The following is a 21,499-nucleotide window of genomic DNA, read 5'->3' as shown; positions in this document are numbered from 1 at the left end:
ATGGTACCCCTAAAAATAATGTCAAAAGGACATGTTAACCCCTTAACGACCACCGATACGCCTTTTAACGGCGGCCGCTAAGGGTACTTAATCCACAGCGCCGTTAATTAACGGCGCTGTGGAAAAAGTGAATAGCGCCCCCCAGAGTCGGATTTTCTCTGGGGTCTCGGTTGCCGAGAGTAGCCGAGACCCCAGAGAACATGATTCGGGGGGATTTTACCGACCCCCGAGTTGCGATCGCCGGTAATTAACCGTTTACCCGCGGTCGCAACAAAAAAAAAAAAAACGCGATTTGCCGTTTAATTTCTCTGTCCTCCGATGTGATCGCACATTGGAGGACAGAGAAATGTGGTCCCCGATGGCCCCCAATAGCCCCCCAATACTCACCTACCTCCCCCGGTGCTCCTCGTGTCTCCCCATGGGCGCCGCCATCTTTTTTCCGGGAAAAAATGGTGGGCGCACGCGCAGTGCGCCCGCCGCCCGGCACCCGGAAGATCTTTGGGGTCTCGGCTGCCGGGGGTAGCCGAGACCCCAAAGAACATGATCGGGGTCGGTTTGCACCGACCCCTGCTTTGCGATCGCCGGTAATTAACAGTTTACCGGCGACCGCAAAAAAAAAAAAAAAAAGCGATCAGTTATTTCTCTGTCCTCTGATGTGATCGCACATCAGAGGACAGAGAAATAGGGGGATTCGGGGACCCTATCATACTCACCCGGGGTCCCTGGGTCCTCTTCTGTCTTCTCCTGCCAGCCGGCTTTTTCATCATGGCGGGCGCATGCGCAGTGCGCCCGCCATCTGCTGCCATCTGCCGGCCGGCAGGAGAACACAAGTTGGGGCTAAAATTAGGGTTAGGGTTAGGGTTAGGGTTAGAGTTAGGGTTAGGGTTAGGGTTAGAGTTAGGGTTAGAGTTAGGGTTAGGGTTAGGGTTAGAGTTAGGGTTAGGGTTAGAGTTAGGGTTAAGGTTGGGGCTAAATTTAGGGTTAGGGTTAGGGCTAGGGTTAGGGTTAGGCTACTTTCACACTAGCGTTTTTTGGCTTCCGTCGCAATGCGTCGTTGGAGAAAAAACGCATCCTGCAAAAGTGCTTGCAGGATGCGTTTTTTCTCCATTGGCTTGCATTAGCGACGCATTGCGACGGATTGCCACATGTCGCATCCGTCGTGCGACGGATGCGTCGTGCTTTGGCGCACCGTCGACACAAAAAAAACTACATGTAACTTTTTTGTGCGACGTGTCCGCCATTTCCGACCGAGCATGCGTGGCCGGAACTCCGCCCCCGCCTCCCCGCACCTCACAATGGGGCAGCGGATGCGTTGAAAAAACAGCATCCGCTGCACCCGTTGTGCGGCGCTTACAACGCTAGCGTCGGTACGTCGGCCCGACACACTGCGATGGGCCGAGTACGATGCTAGTGTGAAAGTAGCCTTAGGCTTCTTTCACACTTGCGTCGGTACGGGGCGGTCGCAATGCGTCGGCCCGATGTACCGACGCACGTTGTAAAAATTGTGCACAACGTGGGCAGCGGATGCAGTTTTTCACTGCATCCGCTGCCCAGTCTATGTCCTGGGGAGGAGGGGGCAGAGTTACGGCCACGCATGCGCGGAAATGGCGGACGCGACGTACAAAAAAAAGGTTACATTGAACTTTTTTTGTGACGACGGGGGCTAAAGTTATGGTTAGGGTTGGGGCTAAAGTTAGAGTTAGAGTTGGGATTAGGGTTAGGGTTTGGATTAGGGTTGGGATTAGTGTTACGTTTGGGGTTAGGGTTGGGATTAGGGTTAGGGTTGGGATTAGGGTTAGGGGTGTGTTGTATTTAGGGTTTTGATTAGGGTTATGGTTAGGGTTGAGATTAGGGCTGTTTTGGGGTTAGGGTTGTGATTATCGTTAGGGTTGTGATTAGGATTATGGATCGGGTTGAGATTAGGGTTAGGGGTGTGTTGGGGTTAGGGTTGGAGTTAGAATTGGGGGGTTTCCACTGTTTAGGTACATCAGGGGGTCTCCAAACACGACAGCCAATTTTGCGCTAAAAAAGTCAAATGGTACTCCCTCCCTTCTGAGCTCTGCCGTGCGCCCAAACAGTGGTTTACCCCCACATATGGGGCATCAGCGTACTCGGGATAAATTGGACAACAACTTTTGGGGTCCAATTTCTCCTGTTACCCTTGTGAAAATAAAAACTTGGGGGCTAAAAATCTTTTTTGTTGGAAAAAAAAATATTTTTTTATTTTCACTACTCTGCATTATAAACTTCTGTGAAGCACTTGAGCTTTCAAAGTTCTCACCACATATCTAGATAAGTTCCTTAGGGGGTCTAGTTTCCAAAATTTGGTCACTTGTGGGGGTTTCTACTGTTTAGGTACATTAGGGGTCTGCAAACGCAACATAACGCCCGCAGACAATTCTATCAAAGTCTGCATTCCAAAATGGCGCTCCTTCCCTTCCGAGCTCTGCCGTGCGCCCAAACAGTGGTTTACCCCCACATATGGGGTACCAGCATACTCAGGACAAATTGGACAACAACTTTTGGGGTCCAATTTCTCTTGTTACCCTTGTGAAAATAAAAATTGGGGGGCTAAAAAAATCTTTTTTGTGGGAAAAAAAATATTTTTTATTTTCACTACTCTGCATTATAAACTTCTGTGAAGCACTTGGGCATTCAAAGTTCTCACCACATATCTAGATAAGTTCCTTGGGGGGTCTATTTTCCAAAATGGGGTCACTTGTTGGGGGTTTCTACTGTTTAGGTACATTAGGGGTCTGCAAACGCAACATAACGCCCGCAGACAATTCTATCAAAGTCTGCATTCCAAAATGGCGCTCCATCCCTTCCGAGCTCTGCCGTGCGCCCAAACAGTGGTTTACCCCCACATATGGGGTACCAGCATACTCAGGACAAATTGGACAACAACTTTTGGGGTCCAATTTCTCTTGTTACCCTTGTGAAAATAAAAACTTGAGGGCTAAAAAATCTTTATTGTTAAAAAATGTATATTTTTTATTTTCACGACTCTGCATTATAAACTTCTGTGATGCACTTGGGCATTCAAAGTTCTCACTACACATCTAGATAAGTTCCATGGGGGGTCTAGTTTCCAAAATGGGGTCACTTTTGGGGGGTTTCTACTGTTTAAGCACATCAGGGGCTCTCCAAACGCAACATGGCGTCTGATCTCAATTCCAGTCAATTTTGCATTGAAAAGTCAAATGGCGCTCCTTTGCTTCCGAGCTCAGCCATGCGCCCAAACAGTGGTTTACCCCCACATATGGGGTGTCGGCGTACTCAAGACAAATTGTACAACAGCTTCTGGGGTCCATTTTCTCCTGTTACCCTTGGTAAAATAAAAATTTGGAGGCAAAAAGATCATTTTTGTAGAAAAAATGTGATTTTTTTATTTTCACGGCTCTACGTTATAAACTTCTGTGAAGCACCTGGGGGTTTAAAGTGCTCACCACACATCTAGATAAGTTCCTTAAGGGGTCTAGTTTCCAAAATGGTGTCATATGTGGGGGGTCTCTACTGTTTAGGCACATCAGCGGCTCTCCAAACGTGACATGGCGTCCGATCTCAATTCCAGCCAATTCTACATTGAAAAAGTAAAACGACACTCCTCTTCCAAGCTCTGCGGTGCGCCCAAACAGTGGTTTACCCCCATATATGGGGTATCGACGTACTCAGGAGAAATTGCACAACAACTTTTGTGGTCTAATTTCTCCTGTTACCCTTGTGAAAATAAAAATTTGGGGGCAAAAAGATCATTTTTGTAGAAAAAATGAGATTTTTTATTTTCACGGCTCTACGTTATAAACTTCTGTGAAGCACTTGGGGGTTCAAAGTGCTCACCACACATCTAGATAAGTTCCTTAAGGGGTCTAGTTTCCAAAATGGTATCACTTGTGGGGGGTTTCCACTGTTTAGGCACATCAGGGACTCTCCAAACGCGACATGGCATCCGATCTCAATTCCAGCCAATTCTGCATTGAAAAAGTCAAACGGTGCTCCTTCACTTCCAAGCTCTGCGGTGCGCCCAAACAGTGGTTTACCTCCACATATGGGGTATCAACGTACTCAGGAGAAATTGCACAACAACTTTTGTGGTCTAATTTCTCCTGTTACCCTTGTGAAAATAAGAATTTGTGGGCGAAAAAATCATTTTTGTGAAAACAAATGCGATTTTTTATTTTCACGGCTCTACGTTATAAACTTCTGTGAAGCACTTGGGGGTTCAAAGTGCTCACCACACATCTAGATAAGTTCCTTGGGGGGTCTAGTTTCCAAAATGGTGTCACTTGTGGGGGGTTTCCACTGTTTAGGCACATTAGAGGCTCTCCAAACGCGACATGGCGTCCGATCTCAATTCCAGCCAATTCTGCATTGAAACAGTCAAACGGTGCTCCTTCACTTCCAAGCTCTGCGGTGCGCCCAAACAGTGGTTTACCTCCACATATGGGGTATCGGCGTACTCAGGAAAAATTGCACAACAAAATTTGTGGTTAAATTTCTGTTTTTACACTTGTGAAAATTAAAAAAAATGGTTCTGAAGTAAAATGTTTGCAAAAAAAAATGTTAAATGTTCATTTTTTCCTTCCACATTGTTTTAGTTCCTGTGAAGTACGTAAAGGGTTAATAAACTTCTTGAATGTGGTTTTGAGCAGCTTGAGGGGTGCAGTTTTTAGAATGGTGTCACACTTGGTTATTTTCTATCATATAGACCCCTCAAAATCACTTCAAAGGTGATGTGGTCCCTAAAAAAAACATGGTGTTGTAAAAATGAGAAATTGCTGGTCAAATTTTAACCCTTATAACTCCCTAACAAAAAAAAAAATTGTTTCCAAAATTGTGCTGATGTAAAGTAGACATGTGAGAAATGTTATTTATTAACTATTTTTTGTGACATATCTCTCTGATTTAAGGGCATAAAAATACAAAGTTTGAAAATTGCAAAATGTTAAAAATTTTCGCCATATTTCCATTTTTTTCATAAATAATCGCAAGTAATATCGAAGAAATGTTACCACTAACTTGAAGTACAACATGTCACGAAAAAACATTCTCAGAATCAGCGGGATCCGATAAAGCGTTCCAGAGTTGTAACCTCATAAAGTGACACTGGTCAGAATTGTAAAAATTGGCTCGGTCATTAAGTACCAAATTGGCTCTGTCACTAAGGGGTTAAATCAAAAACAAAGGCAAGATTACACTGGCGCTGTCCAATAGAACTGTACGTATAAGCTGCTGGCAACCTAGCAGGTGGGATGTGCGAACCTGCCCACAAGAAATATCCAAATAAAAACAAACAGAAGGCTGCCGCGCTAAAAACACACATTAACATATAACGGTGCCCACCTCCTCATGTCCGCGTCCTCCTGTGTCTGCACAATCAAAAATGTTGGAGCGGCTCTGCTGAGTGTGTGCCCAGAATGGCTGGTGGTGCGGGTGGCTGAGCTAAGTCCGTGAGAAGGGAGCGTCCTCCCTTTACACCCCAGATAGCTCTCGAATCACTAACTCCAGCAGCCGGCGATGCGCCTCGGCCGAAAGCGCCGCCGCGTGGTAGCGTGGTGTGTGGGGGGCGTGGCTTAGCGGTGACGTCACCTGTCCGTAGGAAACGGACATGTACAGGGGCGCTTTCGGCCGAGGCGCATCGCCTCTGCTGGAGTTGTTGTACAATTTGTCCTGAGTACACCGATACCCCGTATGTGGGGGTAAACCACTGTTTGGGCACATAGCAGAGCTTGGAAGCGAAGGAGCGCCATTTGACTTTTCAATGCAAAATTGACTGGAATTGAGATGGGATGCCATGTTACGTTTGGAGAGCTCCTGATGTGCCTAAACATTGAAACCCCCACAAGTGACACCATTTTGGAAAGTAGACTCCCTAAGGAACTTATCTAGATGTGTGGTGAGTACTTTGACCCATTAAGTGATTCACAGAAGTTTATAATGCAGAGCCGTAAAAATAAAAAATCAGATTTTTTCACAAAAATGATTTTTTGCCCCTAATTTTTTATTTTCCCAAGGGTAAGAGAAGAAATTGGACCCCAAAAGTTGTTGTGCAATTTGTCCTGAGTACGCTAATACCCCATATGTGGGGGGGAACCACCGTTTGGGCACATGGGAGAGCTCGGAAGAGAAGGAGTGCCATTTGACATTTCAATGCAAAATTGACAGGAATTGAGATGGGACGCCATGTTGCATTTGGAGAGCCCCTGATGTGCCTAAACATTGAAACCCCCCACAAGTGACACCATTTTGGAAAGTAGACCCCCTAAGGAACTCATCTAGATGTGTTGTGAGAGCTTTGAACCCCCAATTGTTTCACTACAGTTTATAACGCAGAGCCGTGAAAATAAAAATTCTTTTTTTTTCCACAAAAATTATTTTTTAGCCCCCAGTTTTGTATTTTTCCAAAGGTAACAGTTGAAATTGGACCCCAAAAATTGTTGTCCAATTTGTCCTGAGTACGCTGATTCCCCATATGTGTGGGAGAACCACCATTTGAGTGCATGGCAGAGCTTGGAAGGGAAGGAGCGTCATTTGGAATGCAGACTTAGATGGATTGGTCTGCGGGCGTCACATTGCGTTTGCAGAGCCCCTAATGTACCTAAACAGTAAAAAAAACCCACAACTGACCCCATATTGGAAACTAGACCCCCCAAGGAACTTATCTAGATGTGTTGTGAGAACTTTGAACCCCCAAGTGTTTCACTACAGTTTATAACGCAGAGCCGTGAAAATAAAAAATCCTTTTTTTTCCACAAAAATTATTTTTTAGCCCCCAGTTTTGTATTTTTCCAAGGGTAACAGTTGAAATTGGACCCCAAAAGTTGTTGTACAATTTGTCCTGAGTACGCAGATATCCCATGTGTGGGGGGGAACCACCGTTTGAGCACATGGCAGAACTCGGAAGGGAAGGAGCATCATTTGGAATGCAGACTTAAATGGATTGGTCTGCAGGCGTCACATTGCGTTTGCAGAGCCCCTAATGTACCTAAACAGTAGAAACCCCCACAAGTGACCCCATATTGAAAACTAGACCCCCCAAGGAACTTATCTAGATGTGTTGTGAGAACTTTGAACCCCCCAAGTGTTTCGCTACAGTTTATAACGCAGAGCCATGAAAATAAAAAAAAATTTTTTTTTCCACAAAAATTATTTTTTAGCCCCCAGTTTTGTATTTTTCCAAGGGTAGCAGGAGAAATTGGACCACAAAAGTTGTTGACCAATGTGTCCTGAGTACGCCGATACACCATATGTTGGGGTAAACCCCTGTTTGGGCGCACGGGAGAGCTCGGAAGGGAAGGAGCACTGTTTTACTTTTTCAACGGAGAATTGGCTGGAATTGAGATCAGACGCCATGTCGCATTTGGAGAGCCCCTGATGTGCCTAAACAGTGGAAACCCCCCAATTATAACTGAAACCCTAACCCAAACACATCCCTAACCCTAATCCGAACGGTAACCCTAACCACACCCCTAACCCTAATCCCGACCCTATTCCCAACCATAAATGTAATCCAAACCCTAACCCTAACTTTAGCCCCAACCCTAACCCTAACTTTAGCCCCAACCCTAACTGTAGCCTTAACCCTAGCCCCAACCCTAACCCTAGCCCTAACCTTTGCCCTAACCCTAGCCCTAACCCTAGCCCTAACCCTAGCCCAACCCTAACCCTTGCCCTAACCCTAACCCTAGCCCTAACCCTAGCCCTAACCGTAACCCTAACCCTAGCCCTAATGGGAAAATGGAAATAAATACATTTTTGTAATTTTTTAATTTTTCGCTAACTAAGGGGGTGATGAAGGGGGGTTTGATTTACTTTTATTGTGGGTTTTTTAGCGGATTTTTATGATTGGCTGCCGTCACACACTGAAAGACGCTTTTTTATTGCAAAAAATATTTTTTGCGTTACCACATTTGAGAGATATAATTTTTCCCAATTTTGGTCCACAGAGTCATGTGAGGTCTTTTTTTTTGCGGGACGAGTTGATTTTTTTTATTGCTAACATTTTCGGGCACATGACATTTTTTGATCGCTTTTTATTCCGATTTTTGTGAGGCAGAATGACCAAAAACCAGCTATTCATGAATTTCTTTTGGGGGAGGCGTTTATACCTTTCCGCATTTGGTAAAATGGATAAAGCAGTTTTATTCTTCGGGACAGTATGATTACAGCGATACCTCATTTATATCATTTTTTTATGTTTTGGTGCTTTTATACGATAAAAACTTTTTTATAGAAAAAATAATTATTTTTGCATCGCTTTATTCTGAGGACTATAACTTTTTTATTTTTTCTTTGATGATGCTGTATCATGGCTCATTTTTTGCGGAGCAAGATGACGTTTTCAGCGGTACCATGGTTATTTATATCCGTCTTTTTGATCGCGTGTTATTCCACTTTTTGTTTGGCGGTGTTATAATAAAGCATTGTTTTTTGGCTCGGTTTTTTTTTTTTACGGTGTTCACTGAAGGGGTTAACTAGTGGAAAAGTTTTATAGGTCGGGTCGTTACGGACGCGGTGATACTAAATATGTGTACTTTTATTGTTTTGTTTTTTTTATTTAGATAAAGAAATGTATTTATAGGAACAATATACACTCACCGGCCACTTTATTAGGTACACCTGTCCAACTTCTTGTTAACACTTAATTTCTAATCAGCCAATCACATGGCGGCAACTCAGTGCATTTAGGCATGTAGACATGGTCAAGACAATCTCCTGCAGTTCAAACCGAGCATCAGTATGGGGAAGAAAGGTGATTTGAGTGCCTTTGAACGTGGCATGGTTGTTGGTGCCAGAAGGGCTGGTCTGAGTATTTCAGAAACTGCTGATCTACTGGGATTTTCACGCACCACCATCTCTAGGGTTTACAGAGAATGGTCCGAAAAAGAAAAAAAATCCAGTGAGCAGCAGTTCTGTGGGCGGAAATGCCTTGTTGATGCCAGAGGTCAGAGGAGAATGGGCAGACTGGTTCGAGCTGATAGAAAGGCAACAGTGACTCAAATCGCCACCCGTTACAACCAAGGTAGGCCTAAGAGCATCTCTGAACGCACAGTGCGTCGAACTTTGAGGCAGATGGGCTACAGCAGCAGAAGACCACACCGGGTACCACTCCTTTCAGCTAAGAACAGGAAACTGAGGCTACAATTTGTACAAGCTCATCGAAATTGGACAGTAGAAGATTGGAAAAACGTTGCTTGGTCTGATGAGTCTCGATTTCTGCTGCGACATTCAGATGGTAGGGTCAGAATTTGGCGTAAACAACATGAAAGCATGGATCCATCCTGCCTTGTATGGAGCATCTTTGGGATGTGCAGCCGACAAATCTGCGGCAACTGTGTGATGCCATCATGTCAATATGGACCAAAATCTCTGAGGAATGCTTCCAGCACCTTGTTGAATCTATGCCACGAAGAATTGAGGCAGTTCTGAAGGCAAAAGGGGGTCCAACCCGTTACTAGCATGGTGTACCTAATAAAGTGGCCGGTGAGTGTATATATATATTTTTATATTTTGGGGGGGAATTTTTTTTTATTTTTTTTTACACATGTGAATATTTTTTTTTTTACACTACAACATTGCCCGGGGAGCATCATGTTATAGTGTAAGATCGCCGATTTGACACTTTGCTGTGCACTGTATCAGATTGGCGATCTGAGGTGCACAGATTCAGGCTTCCCAGCGCCTGCTCTGAGCAGGCGCTGTGAAGCCACCTCCCTGCAGGACCCGGATGCCGTGGCCATCTTGGATCTGGGCCTGCTGCAGGGAGGAGGAGGTAAGAGACCCTCACAGCAACGCGATCACATCGCGTTGCTCCAGGGGTCTCCGGGAAGCCCGCAGGGAGCCCCCTCCCTGCGCGATGCTTCCCTATACCGCCGGAACACTGCGATCATGTTTGATCGCAGTGTGCCGGGGGTTAATGTGCCGGGGGCGGTCCGTGACCGCTTCTGGCACATAGTGCCGGATGTCAGCTGCGATAATCAGCTGACACCCGTCCGCGATCGGCCGCGCTCCCCCCGTGAGAACGGCTGATCGTGCTGGATGTACTATTCCATCCTTGGGAAGTAAGGCCCACCCCACATGGACGGAATAGTACGTCCAATGGCAGAAAGGGGTTAAGATTTGATTGAAGTATCCAAGCTCAGAGGATAGTATTGAGAGTAAAGTGTCAGTCATTGCTGATGATACAAGACTTTATAGGATAATAAAAAGAGAATAATATTACAAAAATAACTCGATAAAATGTCTATATAACATGGTGCAGGGAGGCAGTCATCGAAGGGAGCATCATCTATACCCCACCATGCTACTTGAAAATGAGGGTCCTGCTAGCTGTTTGTGCTGCTGTTACCTTGGCGATACGCCTCAGCAGACCTCCAGGACTACTGTAGATAAGGTAGAGATGAATGAGGGAGACCAAAATCCAAAAATAAAGTTTTCTTTACTTAACAAAAACTTAATGATGAGTACAGTCATGGCCAAGAGTTTTGGCACCCTTGAAATTGTTCTAGAAAATGTTTTTCTCACAGAAAATAATTACAATTACGCATGTATTATTATACATTTATTTCCTTTGTGTGTATTGGAATAACACAAAGGAAATGCACACAAAGGAAATAAACATGGGTGTAACAATACATATGTAATTTCAATAAATCTCTGGGAGAAATACTTAATTTTCTGGACCAATTTCAATGGTGCCAACACTTTTGCCATGTCTGTACTTATTATTATTAAGTTTTGGTTAAGTACAGAAAAATGTATTTTTGGACTTTAGGCTTCTTCTACATTATGTAGAGACAGAAACTTTATGGATACACATGGCAGTACATTACTTCCATTACATGTTACAACAGTCCAGCAAACCATTATGGGAAGTTCCATATTCCCCTGTGAGGACCGTACAGGTCGAGGTGTGTCACTATAGTCTCTCACAGCTGATCTCACTCCCAGTTGATTTATAAGGATTCTACTGGCTGAGGTACATCAGTACAGCTCCTTCTAGTACTGTTAAAGTCCATTCGGTGAGGGTCACATAAATGTTCGACTGCATCTTCAGCTCAGCCCTCCATAGGAGATCTCGTGTCCCTGTATGCAACACTCTAGCTTTCCCTCTAGTGTTGATAATTGTTTGCTTAAGTCCTGTTTATCTGAGATCAGAAATCGTTCCTTCAGCTTACTCCCCTTCAGTTTGATCTCCTGTCTTCCATTCTCCTAGGCAAAATTCCATACTGTTTAACTTGGCATCCTGTCCTAGTCTAAGGACCCCGTCCTGCTCCCCACCTGAGCAATGTTTTATCCCTTTAAATAGGCCTCCTGTCCTTATAAAAGGACCTCGTCCTGTTACTCACCTGAGTGATATTCCGTTCTGTTAATTTGGCCTCCTTGCCTGACCTAAGGACCTCCTCTTCACATCCACTAGCCTCTCTGCCTGAGATCTAGACTCCTGCAGCCACCCATCCTTGATTTCCTTCAGAACATACCATCTAAAATACCGTGGTATTACTCTTCGCACACAAAACTGTTTCTATGCAGGTCTGAAAACAGTTAGACCATAGATCTATTACTTCTTAAGTACTGTTTCTGTCTAACTGTATGAATGGTGATAACTGGTGATGGGAGAACCCATGGAAATTTGGGTCTGGCAGGTTCTGCCAAACATCAAAAAAAGTTTTGTTAGGGTAACAAAATGGTACCCAATAACAGACCCCATTCAGATGAATTGGGGGCCTGAACATCCATTGTTTGCCACGCTGTCATTTGCATGACAGTGCAGCAAACATGGGCTGTGATCAATCAGAGCTGCATTTCCCATGCTGTCAGATGACAGCGTGTGCCAGCAGCTGTGCCCGGTGGTAAAAAGTTTACCACCAGTAACAGGCATCGGCTGATGAAAGAGTATACTACTCCTATCAGCCTATGCCTGCTGTCACTAATAACAGCTAGATGGGAGTATTCATCAGTTGGCGCCTGTTTTATAAATAAATAAATAAATGTTAAAAAAATGACGTTTGGTCTCTTCTATTTTTGAAAACGGGAACAGGCAAAACTGACAGCTGTGTGCTACACCCCTCAGCTGTCAGCCTTAACATGGCTGGTTATCAAGAATAGAGGGGTCCCCACTCAATATTTTTCAATTATTTAAATAAATTTAAAAAACTGCATGGGTTCCACCCCATTTTTGACAACCAGTCAAGCTAAAACAGACAGCTGGAGGCTGGTATTTTCAGGCTTGCTAGGGTCCATGGATATTGGCCCCCCAGCATAAAGATAGCACCTTACAGCTGCCCCCAAAAAGGCACATCTATTAGATGCACCAATTCTGGCGCTTTACCAGGATCTTCCCACTTGTCCTGGTGCAGTGGCAAGTGGGTTGATATTTGTGGGGTTGATGTCAGCTGTTTTATGGCCGCTGACATCAAGCTCACAGGTTAGTAATGGAGAGGCATCTTATAGATTACTAATCCCTTAGCTAGATTGTAAAAAAGACACAGCCAGAATAAAATCCTTTATTTGAATGAACGACAGTGATTCCTTTATTTGAAATAAAAATACAAAAAGCACAGTTATACTCACCTTATGCCCAATCCATTGAAACCCATGTGGCAGCGAAAGACATCCCACAACTTTGACCTATACCAATCAGAAATTAGGGAAACTTGTGTTCCCATTGCTAAATGGCACGAAAAGTTGGAGTGCAACATTTGGTTTTCCCACAAGGAATGAATGTAACAGCGGTCAAGCATGCACACTGCCACTTCATTGTAACAGGGATAAAAGTTATGCCACTCAGTTGGGGTCCCAGCGGTCTGAACCTAACCAATCCACAAGTTATCACCTTTGATATATGAATAGGTGATACTGTAAGGCGCTTTAATGATGATGATGATAATAATAATAATTCTTATTATTATTATTATTATTATTCTATAGTGCCAACATATTCTGCAGCACTTTACATTTTAGAAACTTTCATTGGACAACCCTTTTATGTTGACAATAATATGCACTTTTATATAAGTGCAAAGTGCTATTATCAAATTAGATAAAGCAAGTTCACTACTACATTTTTGCACTCAGAATCCTAAAAAACATTCTCTAACTACTTTATAATCCAGAATTACTCATTAGTAAAAATCCAACAGGTTCAGTTAGCCACCATGATAATTTGGGTGATATATTATATATTTTATCTTTTTAAGGTCTTCAAAGACGAGATTTTCAAAGTCCCAGCCGAGTAAATGTGCCAGTTGTGCAAAGAAGACCAGCAGGTATTATACTGATATAAAGTGAATGCAGTTGATTATTTGACTGTTCAATTTACTGAGTAATACACATTGTACATTCAGTTCCAGAGAGAAACAATGTGGCCCCTAATACTGGTCACAGCTGGTCATCAGATACACGTGATTCACAAGGTAAGAGCGGATCCACATAATGAATAATTGCTCTGTGCAATGTCCAACAGCTGTAATATGGCACCCATAAAAGTTTCTGTACCCCAGAGAACCCCTGTACACCTCCAATGTCATATGGAAGCATATAGATGTTTAGAAAAAAAGGAGCATTCTTTGCTCAAGGCATTGTACTTGTAATAAATAACAAGTGAAATTTAGATAATACAGAGCCAAAAAAGTAAAAGTAAAAAATTCCGAAAATATTTTGTCATGGGTGTTTCTGTTAATAACAGGGAAGTGTTTGTGAATATGTCTAGAGATAAAATGATAGATACATAGGTAGAAATATACAGTGGGTACGGAAAGTATTCAGGCCTCTTTAAATTTTTCACTCTTTGTTTCATTGCCGCCATTTGGTAAATTCAAAAAAGTTCATTTTTTCACATTAATGTACACTCTACACCAAATCTTGACTATGAATATGTAGAAATTTTTGAAAATTTAATTTAAAAAAAACTGGAATAACACATGGTCATAAGTATTCAGACCCTTTGCTCAGACACTCATATTTAAGTCACATGCTGTCCATTTCCTTGTGACCCTCCTTGAGATGGTTCTACTCCTACATTGGAGGCCAGCTGTGTTTAATTAAACTCATAGGACTTGATTTGAAAAGGAACACACCTGTCTATATAAGACCTCACAGCTCACAGTGCATGTCAGAACAAATGATAATCATGAAGTCAAAGGAACTGGCCAAGGAGCTCAGAGACAGAATTGTGGCAAGGCACAGATCTGGCCAAGGTTAAAACAGAATTTCTGCAGTACTCAAGGTTGTTAAAAGCACAGTGGCCTTCATAATCCTTAAATGGAAGAAGTTTGGGACCACCAGAAGTTTTCCTAGACCTGGCCGTCCAACCAAACTGAGCAATCATGGGAGAAGAGCCTTGGTGAGAGAGGTAAAGAAGAACCCCAAGATCACTGTGGCTGAGCTCCAGAGATGCAGTAAGTAGATGGGAGAAAGTTACACAAAGTCAACTATCACTGCAGCCCTCCACCAGTCAGGCCGGTAGGGCAGAGTGGCCCGACAGAAGCCTCTCCTCAGTGCAAGACATATGAAAGCCCACAAAGAGTTTGCTAAACAACACATAAAGACAATGAGAAATAAGATTCTCTGGTCTGATGAGATGAAGCTAGACCTTTTTGGTGATAATTCTATCGGGCATGTGTGGAGAAAACCAGGCACTGCTCATCACCTGCCCAATACAATCCCAACAGTGAAACATGGTGGTGGCAGCATCATGCTATGGGGGTGTTTTTCAGCTGCAAGGACAAGGATGACTGGTTGCCATTGAAAAAAACATGAATGCGGCCAAGTACAGAGATATCCTGGATGAAAACCTCTTCCAGAATGCTCTGGACCTCAGACTTGGCCGAAAGTTCACCTTCCAACAAGACAATGACCCTAAGCACACAGCTAAAATAACAAAGGAGTGGCTTCAGAACAACTCTGTGACCATTCTTGACTGGCCCAGCCAGAGCCCTGACCTTATACTTATGAACATGTGATATTTCTGTTTTTCTTTTTTTAATAAATTTGCAAAAATTACTACATTTCTGTTTTTTTTCCAGTGAAGATGGGGTGCAGAGTGTACATTAATGAGAAAAAAATGAACTTCAAGCAGTGCTTGAAAAAGGTCAATTTTGGGGGGGATCAAAACATCGCCAGATGGGCAATTAAACTGCATGTGAATTGACTCTACTATGGTGTGCTGCTTCCATTTTTTGTGTAGATAGATAGATACTGTATTTTTTGGATTACAAGGCACACTTTTTTCCCAAAAATTTTTGGGGAAAATGGGCATGCGTCTTATAATGCGAATGTACTTTACCGTTACCGTTGCTGCAGGCCGCAGGCTGGGATGAAGGGGTGTCTGGCGGTGCTACTGTGGGTGTTCAGTGCTCTGCTGGTATCTCTGGTGCTGCGGGTGCGCGGCCGGCGCTGCCCGATTCTGCTGTCGCGATCTCCGATGCTGCTGGGGCCCACCTCGGCAGTCCAATGATTTCCTGCTCGGTGGACTCCTGCAAAATGGCTGCCGGCAGAGCGGCACATGCGCAGATGGAGATCTCAGCACCAAGGCCATTTTGCCAGAGTCCACCACACAGGGGATCATGGGACTGCCTGGGCTCTGGCCTTTCACAAAATGTCAGCAGAGCCCCAGCAGCACCGGAGACCACCGCAGCAGCATCGGGCAGCGCCGTCCGGGCACCCATAGCACCGGAGACACCAGCAGAGCACCAGGCAGCAGCGCCGGACACCCGTAGCAGGACCGCTGGATACCACCACAGTGCCGCCAAACACCGAAGGCATCCGCAGAGCACTGGGCAGCAGCGCCAGATACCAGCAGCACTGCCTGACAACCCTTCATCTCAGCCTGTGGCCTGCAGCATCACCCTAATCCTGCCTACTCCAGCAGCGACCCTGGGTCCCTGCTTCACCGCAGCTACCACCTCTGGTAAGCAATAAGGTACATGGATTATAAGAAGCACCACCATTTTATAAAAAAAAATCCTATTTTTCTCCTCAAAATTTCGGGTGCGTCTTATAATCCAGAGCGTTTTATCAAGCAAAAAATACTGTAGATAGATTGTAGATAGATTCAAAAAAAGTTCAAGTAGCACACCATATCCAGATTCACAGAGTGCTTTTTAACCCCTTTCTGTCCTCGGACGGAATAGTGCATCCAAGGACAGAACCCCCACTTTGATGCAGGCTCCGGCGGTGAGCCCTCATCAAAGCCAGGACATGTCAGCTGTTTTGTACAGCTAACATGTGTGCGCAGTAGCGGTGGGTGGAATCACGATTCACCCACCGCTATTAACTAGTTAAATGCCGCTGTCAAACTCATAACAATGCATCAATTCTACTACATAGGAGTGATCTGAGCATCGCCTCTATGTAACAGAGCCAATCAAGTTGTGCCAGCTTCTAGCCTTCCATGAAGGCTATTGAAGCATGGCAAAAGTAAAAAAAAGTTTTAAAAAATGAAAAAAATAAAAAAAATATAAGTTTAAATCTCCCCCCTTTCGCCCCATTCAAAATAAAACAATAAAAAAAATCAAACATAAACATATTCGGTATTGCTGAATTCAGAATCACCCAATCTGTCAATAAAAAAAGAGGATTAACCTGATCGCTAAACAGCGTAGCGAGAGACAAAAATTCAAAAAGCCAGAATTACGTTATTTTGGTTGCTGCGACATGAAAATAAAATGCAATAACGGGCGATCAAAAAAATGTATCTGCACCAAAATGGTATCATTAAAAACGTCAGCTTGGCATGCAAATAATAAGCCCTCACCTGACCCCCGATCACAAAAATGGAGACGTTACGGGTATCAGAAAATTGAGCTTTTTTTTTTTTTAGCAAAGTTTTGAATTTTTTTTTACCACTTAGATAAATAATAACCTAGACATGTTTGGTGTCTGTGAACTTGTAATGACATGGAGAATCATAATGGCAGGTCAGTTTTAGCATTTATTGAACCTAGCAAAAAAGCCAAACAAAAAACAAGTGTGGGATTGCACTTTTTTAGAAATTTCAAGGCACTTGGAATTTTTTTCACGTTATCTAGTACACAACAATCCAATCTAGTACACTAAAACCAATGATGTCATTCAAAAGTACAACTCGTCCTGCAAAAAATAAGCCCTCACATGGCCATATTGAAGGAAAAATAAAAAATATATGGCTCTGGGAAGAAGGGGAGTCAAAAATGAAAACGCAAAACCAAAAAAAGCTGGAGTAATTAAGGGGTTAATAGCCCATGTCATCGCAGAATTGTGCTGCTTTGCAATGCTCCTGACAAAGTCATGTGCCACTTATAGAATGTTATCAAGCCAATTATTGAATTCAGATAAAATTTCCAATCTAAGAGAAAAAGAGGGATTGTCAATTTACGTCTCCCATATGGAAGGCTAGGAAAATAGAGCCTCCAAAAATAGATGACATGATAGCTCCTAGACTCACATAGCTTAATATATAATTTACCTATTCTAGGGGCTCCACGTCGTGAATGGCAAACTCCATCCCGGGTGAACATTCCAATTGTGCAACGTCGACCAGCTGGTAAAAAGGGGGTTTTCAGGCTTTAATGTGTACAAATTATTTAAAGGGTTTGTCTAGTCCAAATCAATAAGTCTGCAGTCATTCTGTGCTTCTAACCCGGGACCGGAGGGTATGTATGCATTATACATACTGCTGGTCAGTGGGTGCAGCCTTGCTTCCATACACTTGTATGGAGTGAGGCAGCGCCCTGTAGTCGACCCACTGCCGGCCGTCTCACTAGACATGGCATGACCTCACTCAATACAAGTGTATGGAGCAAGGCCACTCTGACTGGATGGACCCTGGCCGGTAGTATGTACAACTAATACATACCCTCCAGTCCCGGGTCTGAAACCGGCAAATACGCATCATCTATGTCTTTAGAATGGTCATGTTTCACATGTGGGTCACCAAACAGCAAAAACTCCAGTATCTAAGTTGTGAGGTTCTTAGGGTCTGATTCATTATTGCATTTGCACCTGTTTTTTTGTGTTATTTTTGATGTTTTTTGCCTATTTTTCATTTCGGCCTAACGCTTCTTTTAATTTGCACCTTTTTTAAAGTCTATTTTATATGTGTTTTCTTGTTGTTTCTTATGTTTGTAATTGTGGGCAGAATTTGGTGTTTCCAAATGTTTTTTGGCTGATTCATAAATTGCGATTTTTTTCGAAAGTCACAAAATTTGGCCCAAGTGTACTCCAGTCCCTCCCTGGAGTAATTTTATATATGGCAGATATTTGGGTGCAATTTTTGCAGCATTTTACAAATTGTGCGACTTCTTTCACTAAAAGTCACAAAACTGTGTAGGTCAAGACAAAAATAAAGAACATTTCTGACTTTGCACTAAATTCATAAATAGCGTGAAACTAAAAATAAAACTCACTTAAAAAAAAGACACAAATGATGATCAGGGCCTTTGTGTACTTTCTATGGGCACAAAATAATTACAGCACTACTTTGCATCTTGAAATAGAGAGTCAGATAAAAATAAAGTCAAAATCAATAAGATGGGAAAGGAATTATGAGAATGGCAGTAAGCACTGGTGTCATGACAAAATCTGTGCTGCACACAGCTGAACAACGTGCTGAAAATGAAAACTAATTTTTTATATAAATTTAGATACTTTTTTTGTATGCACAGAAATAACTTTTATACAAATATAACTATATCTTCTAATGGAATTACATATATTCACTAACCATCTCTTAATTTCCATAGCTCCAGAGACTAATAATAATGCACCTCCAGCTTCTCCAAATTGGCCTGTGCAGACATATGACACAGAAGGTAAATGAAATTTATTCAAATAAAAAGCTAAGAAATGTGGAAAAGTGAACAGAGCAAATGTTTTTGTTTGTAGATTTTTTTATTCTATTTTTTTGTGCATGATTTTGGGTGCAGCCATTTTGTCTGAGCTTTTGTTGCCTGAAAATTTCGATATATACTGTACTTTGTAAAAAATGGAGAGTTTGTTGTCTGTATCCACACTGCCAGGTGATGAAGATACATCAAAAGCCAGAGATAATGTAAAAAAAGTTTTTTTATTTTTCTACGCATTTCAAAGAATAGACCCCTTCTTCAGGAAACAAAAACCACTGCCTACACACGCGTATAGGCAAATGCTTGCCTGTCACTGTCAGCCGGCGGGAAGAAGCCACCAGGACTCGCCTGTACGACTAGTCAATAGCGCAGCTTGATCCCCATCCATTCCATCCATATCCATTGGCTAGTGCCAGCCATGCCCAATGTTTCTAAATCTAGTTAAATGAGTAGTCCAGTTTTACATCAGTACAGCTGTTTTACCCGTCTGCAAATTTTACAATACTCTTTTATTGTTGTATAAAGTAAGAAACCTACCCATTGATTTTATGACTTGTTCACCTGTTTCAGCAACCCAAAGACGTGATTGGTTAAGCCAAAATCAGAGACTGAATGTTCCTCCAGTTCCTCCAGTACAAAAACCAGTGGGTATGTGCATAAAATAAAAAACTGTTACACTCATAAAATCTTTGACTTTTGTATATAATCCCATCGAATATCACATTAATATTTTTAGTTCCAGAAAGTAGCAACGTTGCTCCCCCTGCTGCACCCTTCTGGCCTGTAGAAACCCATGATACCCAAGGTAACCTAATACCTCATTTTCAGTACTGCTATGGATTAACATAAACATGTGGTCAAAATTGTTGGTACCCCTCATTTAATGACAGAAAACCCCACAATGGTCACAGAAATAGCTTGAATCTGGCAAAAGTAATAATAAATTTAAAAAATCTATGAAGATTAACAAATGAAAGTGAGACATTGCTTTTCAACCTTGCTTCCACAAACCTTTTGAGGCAAGCACTGCCATCAAGCGATTACTGTAAATGTCAATGAGACTTCTGCACCTCTCGACAGGTATTTTGGCCCACTCCTTAAGAGCAAATTGCTCCTGTTGTCTCGTGTTTGAAGGTTGCCTTTTCCAGACCGCATGATTCAGCTCTTTCCAAAGATGCTCAATAGGATTTAGGTCAGGGCTCATAGAAGGCCACTTCAGAATAGTCCAATGTTGTCCTCTTAACCTTTCATGGGTGTTTTTAGCTGTGTGTTTTGGGTCACTATCTTGTTGCAAGACCCTTGACCTTCGACTGAGACCAAGCTTTCTGACACTGGGCAGCACATTTCTCTCTAGAATCCCTTGATAGTCTTGATATTTCATTGTACCATGCACAGATTCTAGACAGCCTGTGCAAGATGCAGCAAAGCAGCCCCAGAACATAACAGAGCCTCCTCCATGTTTCACAGTAGGGAGTGTTTTTTTCTTGATATGCTTCATTTTTCTGTCTGTGAACACAGAGCTGATGTCCCTTGTCAAAAAGTTCCATTTTTGTCTCATCTGTCCATATGACATTCTCCCAGAAGCTTTGTGGCTTGTCAACATATAGTTTGGTAAATTCCAGTCTAGCTTTTTTATGATTTCTTTTCAACAATTATGTCCTCCTCGGTCGTCTTCCATGAAGTCCACATTGGCTGATACAACGACGGGCGGTGCGATCTAACATTATTGTTGACCCACATTATTTTCAGGGGTAACATCATTTTTGTCCAGGCCTATTTCATGAGTTTTTTTTTTTTTTTTAATTCTGTGGAAGCATGGTTGAAAAGCAATGTCTGCCTTTCATTTGTTCATTTTCATAGATCTTTTATTTATTATTACTTTTGTCAGATTCAAGTTATTTCTGTGACCATTGTGGGCTTTTCTGTCATTGAACAAGGGGTACCAACAATTTTGACCACTTGTGTATTCATCAATTTAACAATGTATTCAAATTAAAATGTTTTTCTATAGATTTCTATTATGTGTGTAATTATTTTTTTACCACCAATACATACTAACAAATGTGAAATTATAGGGATTAATCATCAATTGGGAATCCCATTTCTAAATACAATAGTATTAGGGTATTCTGCGTTATTACAGAGACATCTCCTGTTAAGAATCCTCATCTAAAAGCCAGAGCAGTCACAAAGAGTGTCCATCCATCTGGAGGTCTCAGCATGTCTGTGGACTACAAGGACGGACCTTCATTTCATTGCAGCACTGTAATGTTTCTTTCCCCTATGGAGGCACTGCTCAAAAATTCTTCACTTTTCATATAGTTTACAACTTGTTGCTAGAGCTTCGGCTTTCACGACAATCTCTGATGAGCTCATTATTAAGGCTCCACATCTGCGTTAGACTAATGTCGGGCAAACAAGCCGATATTAATGGATTTGGATGACACTCAAATGTGTATGGGAGCCCTTGACAATTTATTGTCAGAGGAGATATCGATCCAGCATGTCTGATTTTGGACTGTCGATCTGTTTGTTCTCCTGGAGATAAGTTGCCGCCATACTGGTAGCTGCTCTGTCATTGAGAACACAGAATGAGAGAGCCAGGCGAGATGGCTAACAGACGAACTATTGACCAAAGCATAATTTAGCTGACAGCCATCTCATGTGTATGGCGG

At 42.6% G+C, this 21,499-nt stretch overlaps 1 protein-coding gene across 1 annotated transcript in view; it reads left to right on the top strand.

Annotated features, from left to right (window-relative positions):
• Positions 1-21,499, top strand: part of VIT (vitrin) — a 317,697-nt gene that overhangs the window by 234,055 nt on the left and 62,143 nt on the right. The window contains exons 12-17 of the mRNA XM_077283041.1: positions 13,200-13,268; positions 13,347-13,415; positions 17,456-17,524; positions 18,723-18,791; positions 19,395-19,472; positions 19,561-19,629. Of these exons, the coding sequence (XP_077139156.1) occupies positions 13,200-13,268; positions 13,347-13,415; positions 17,456-17,524; positions 18,723-18,791; positions 19,395-19,472; positions 19,561-19,629 (423 nt within the window). The remainder of the gene's footprint in view (positions 1-13,199; positions 13,269-13,346; positions 13,416-17,455; positions 17,525-18,722; positions 18,792-19,394; positions 19,473-19,560; positions 19,630-21,499) is intronic.

Source organism: Ranitomeya variabilis, chromosome 2, assembly GCF_051348905.1.
Source record: "Ranitomeya variabilis isolate aRanVar5 chromosome 2, aRanVar5.hap1, whole genome shotgun sequence".
Taxonomy (NCBI): Eukaryota; Metazoa; Chordata; class Amphibia; order Anura; family Dendrobatidae; genus Ranitomeya; species Ranitomeya variabilis.
The sequence above is the reverse complement of the archived record's forward strand: the minus strand, read 5'-3'. Positions and strand labels throughout refer to the sequence as shown.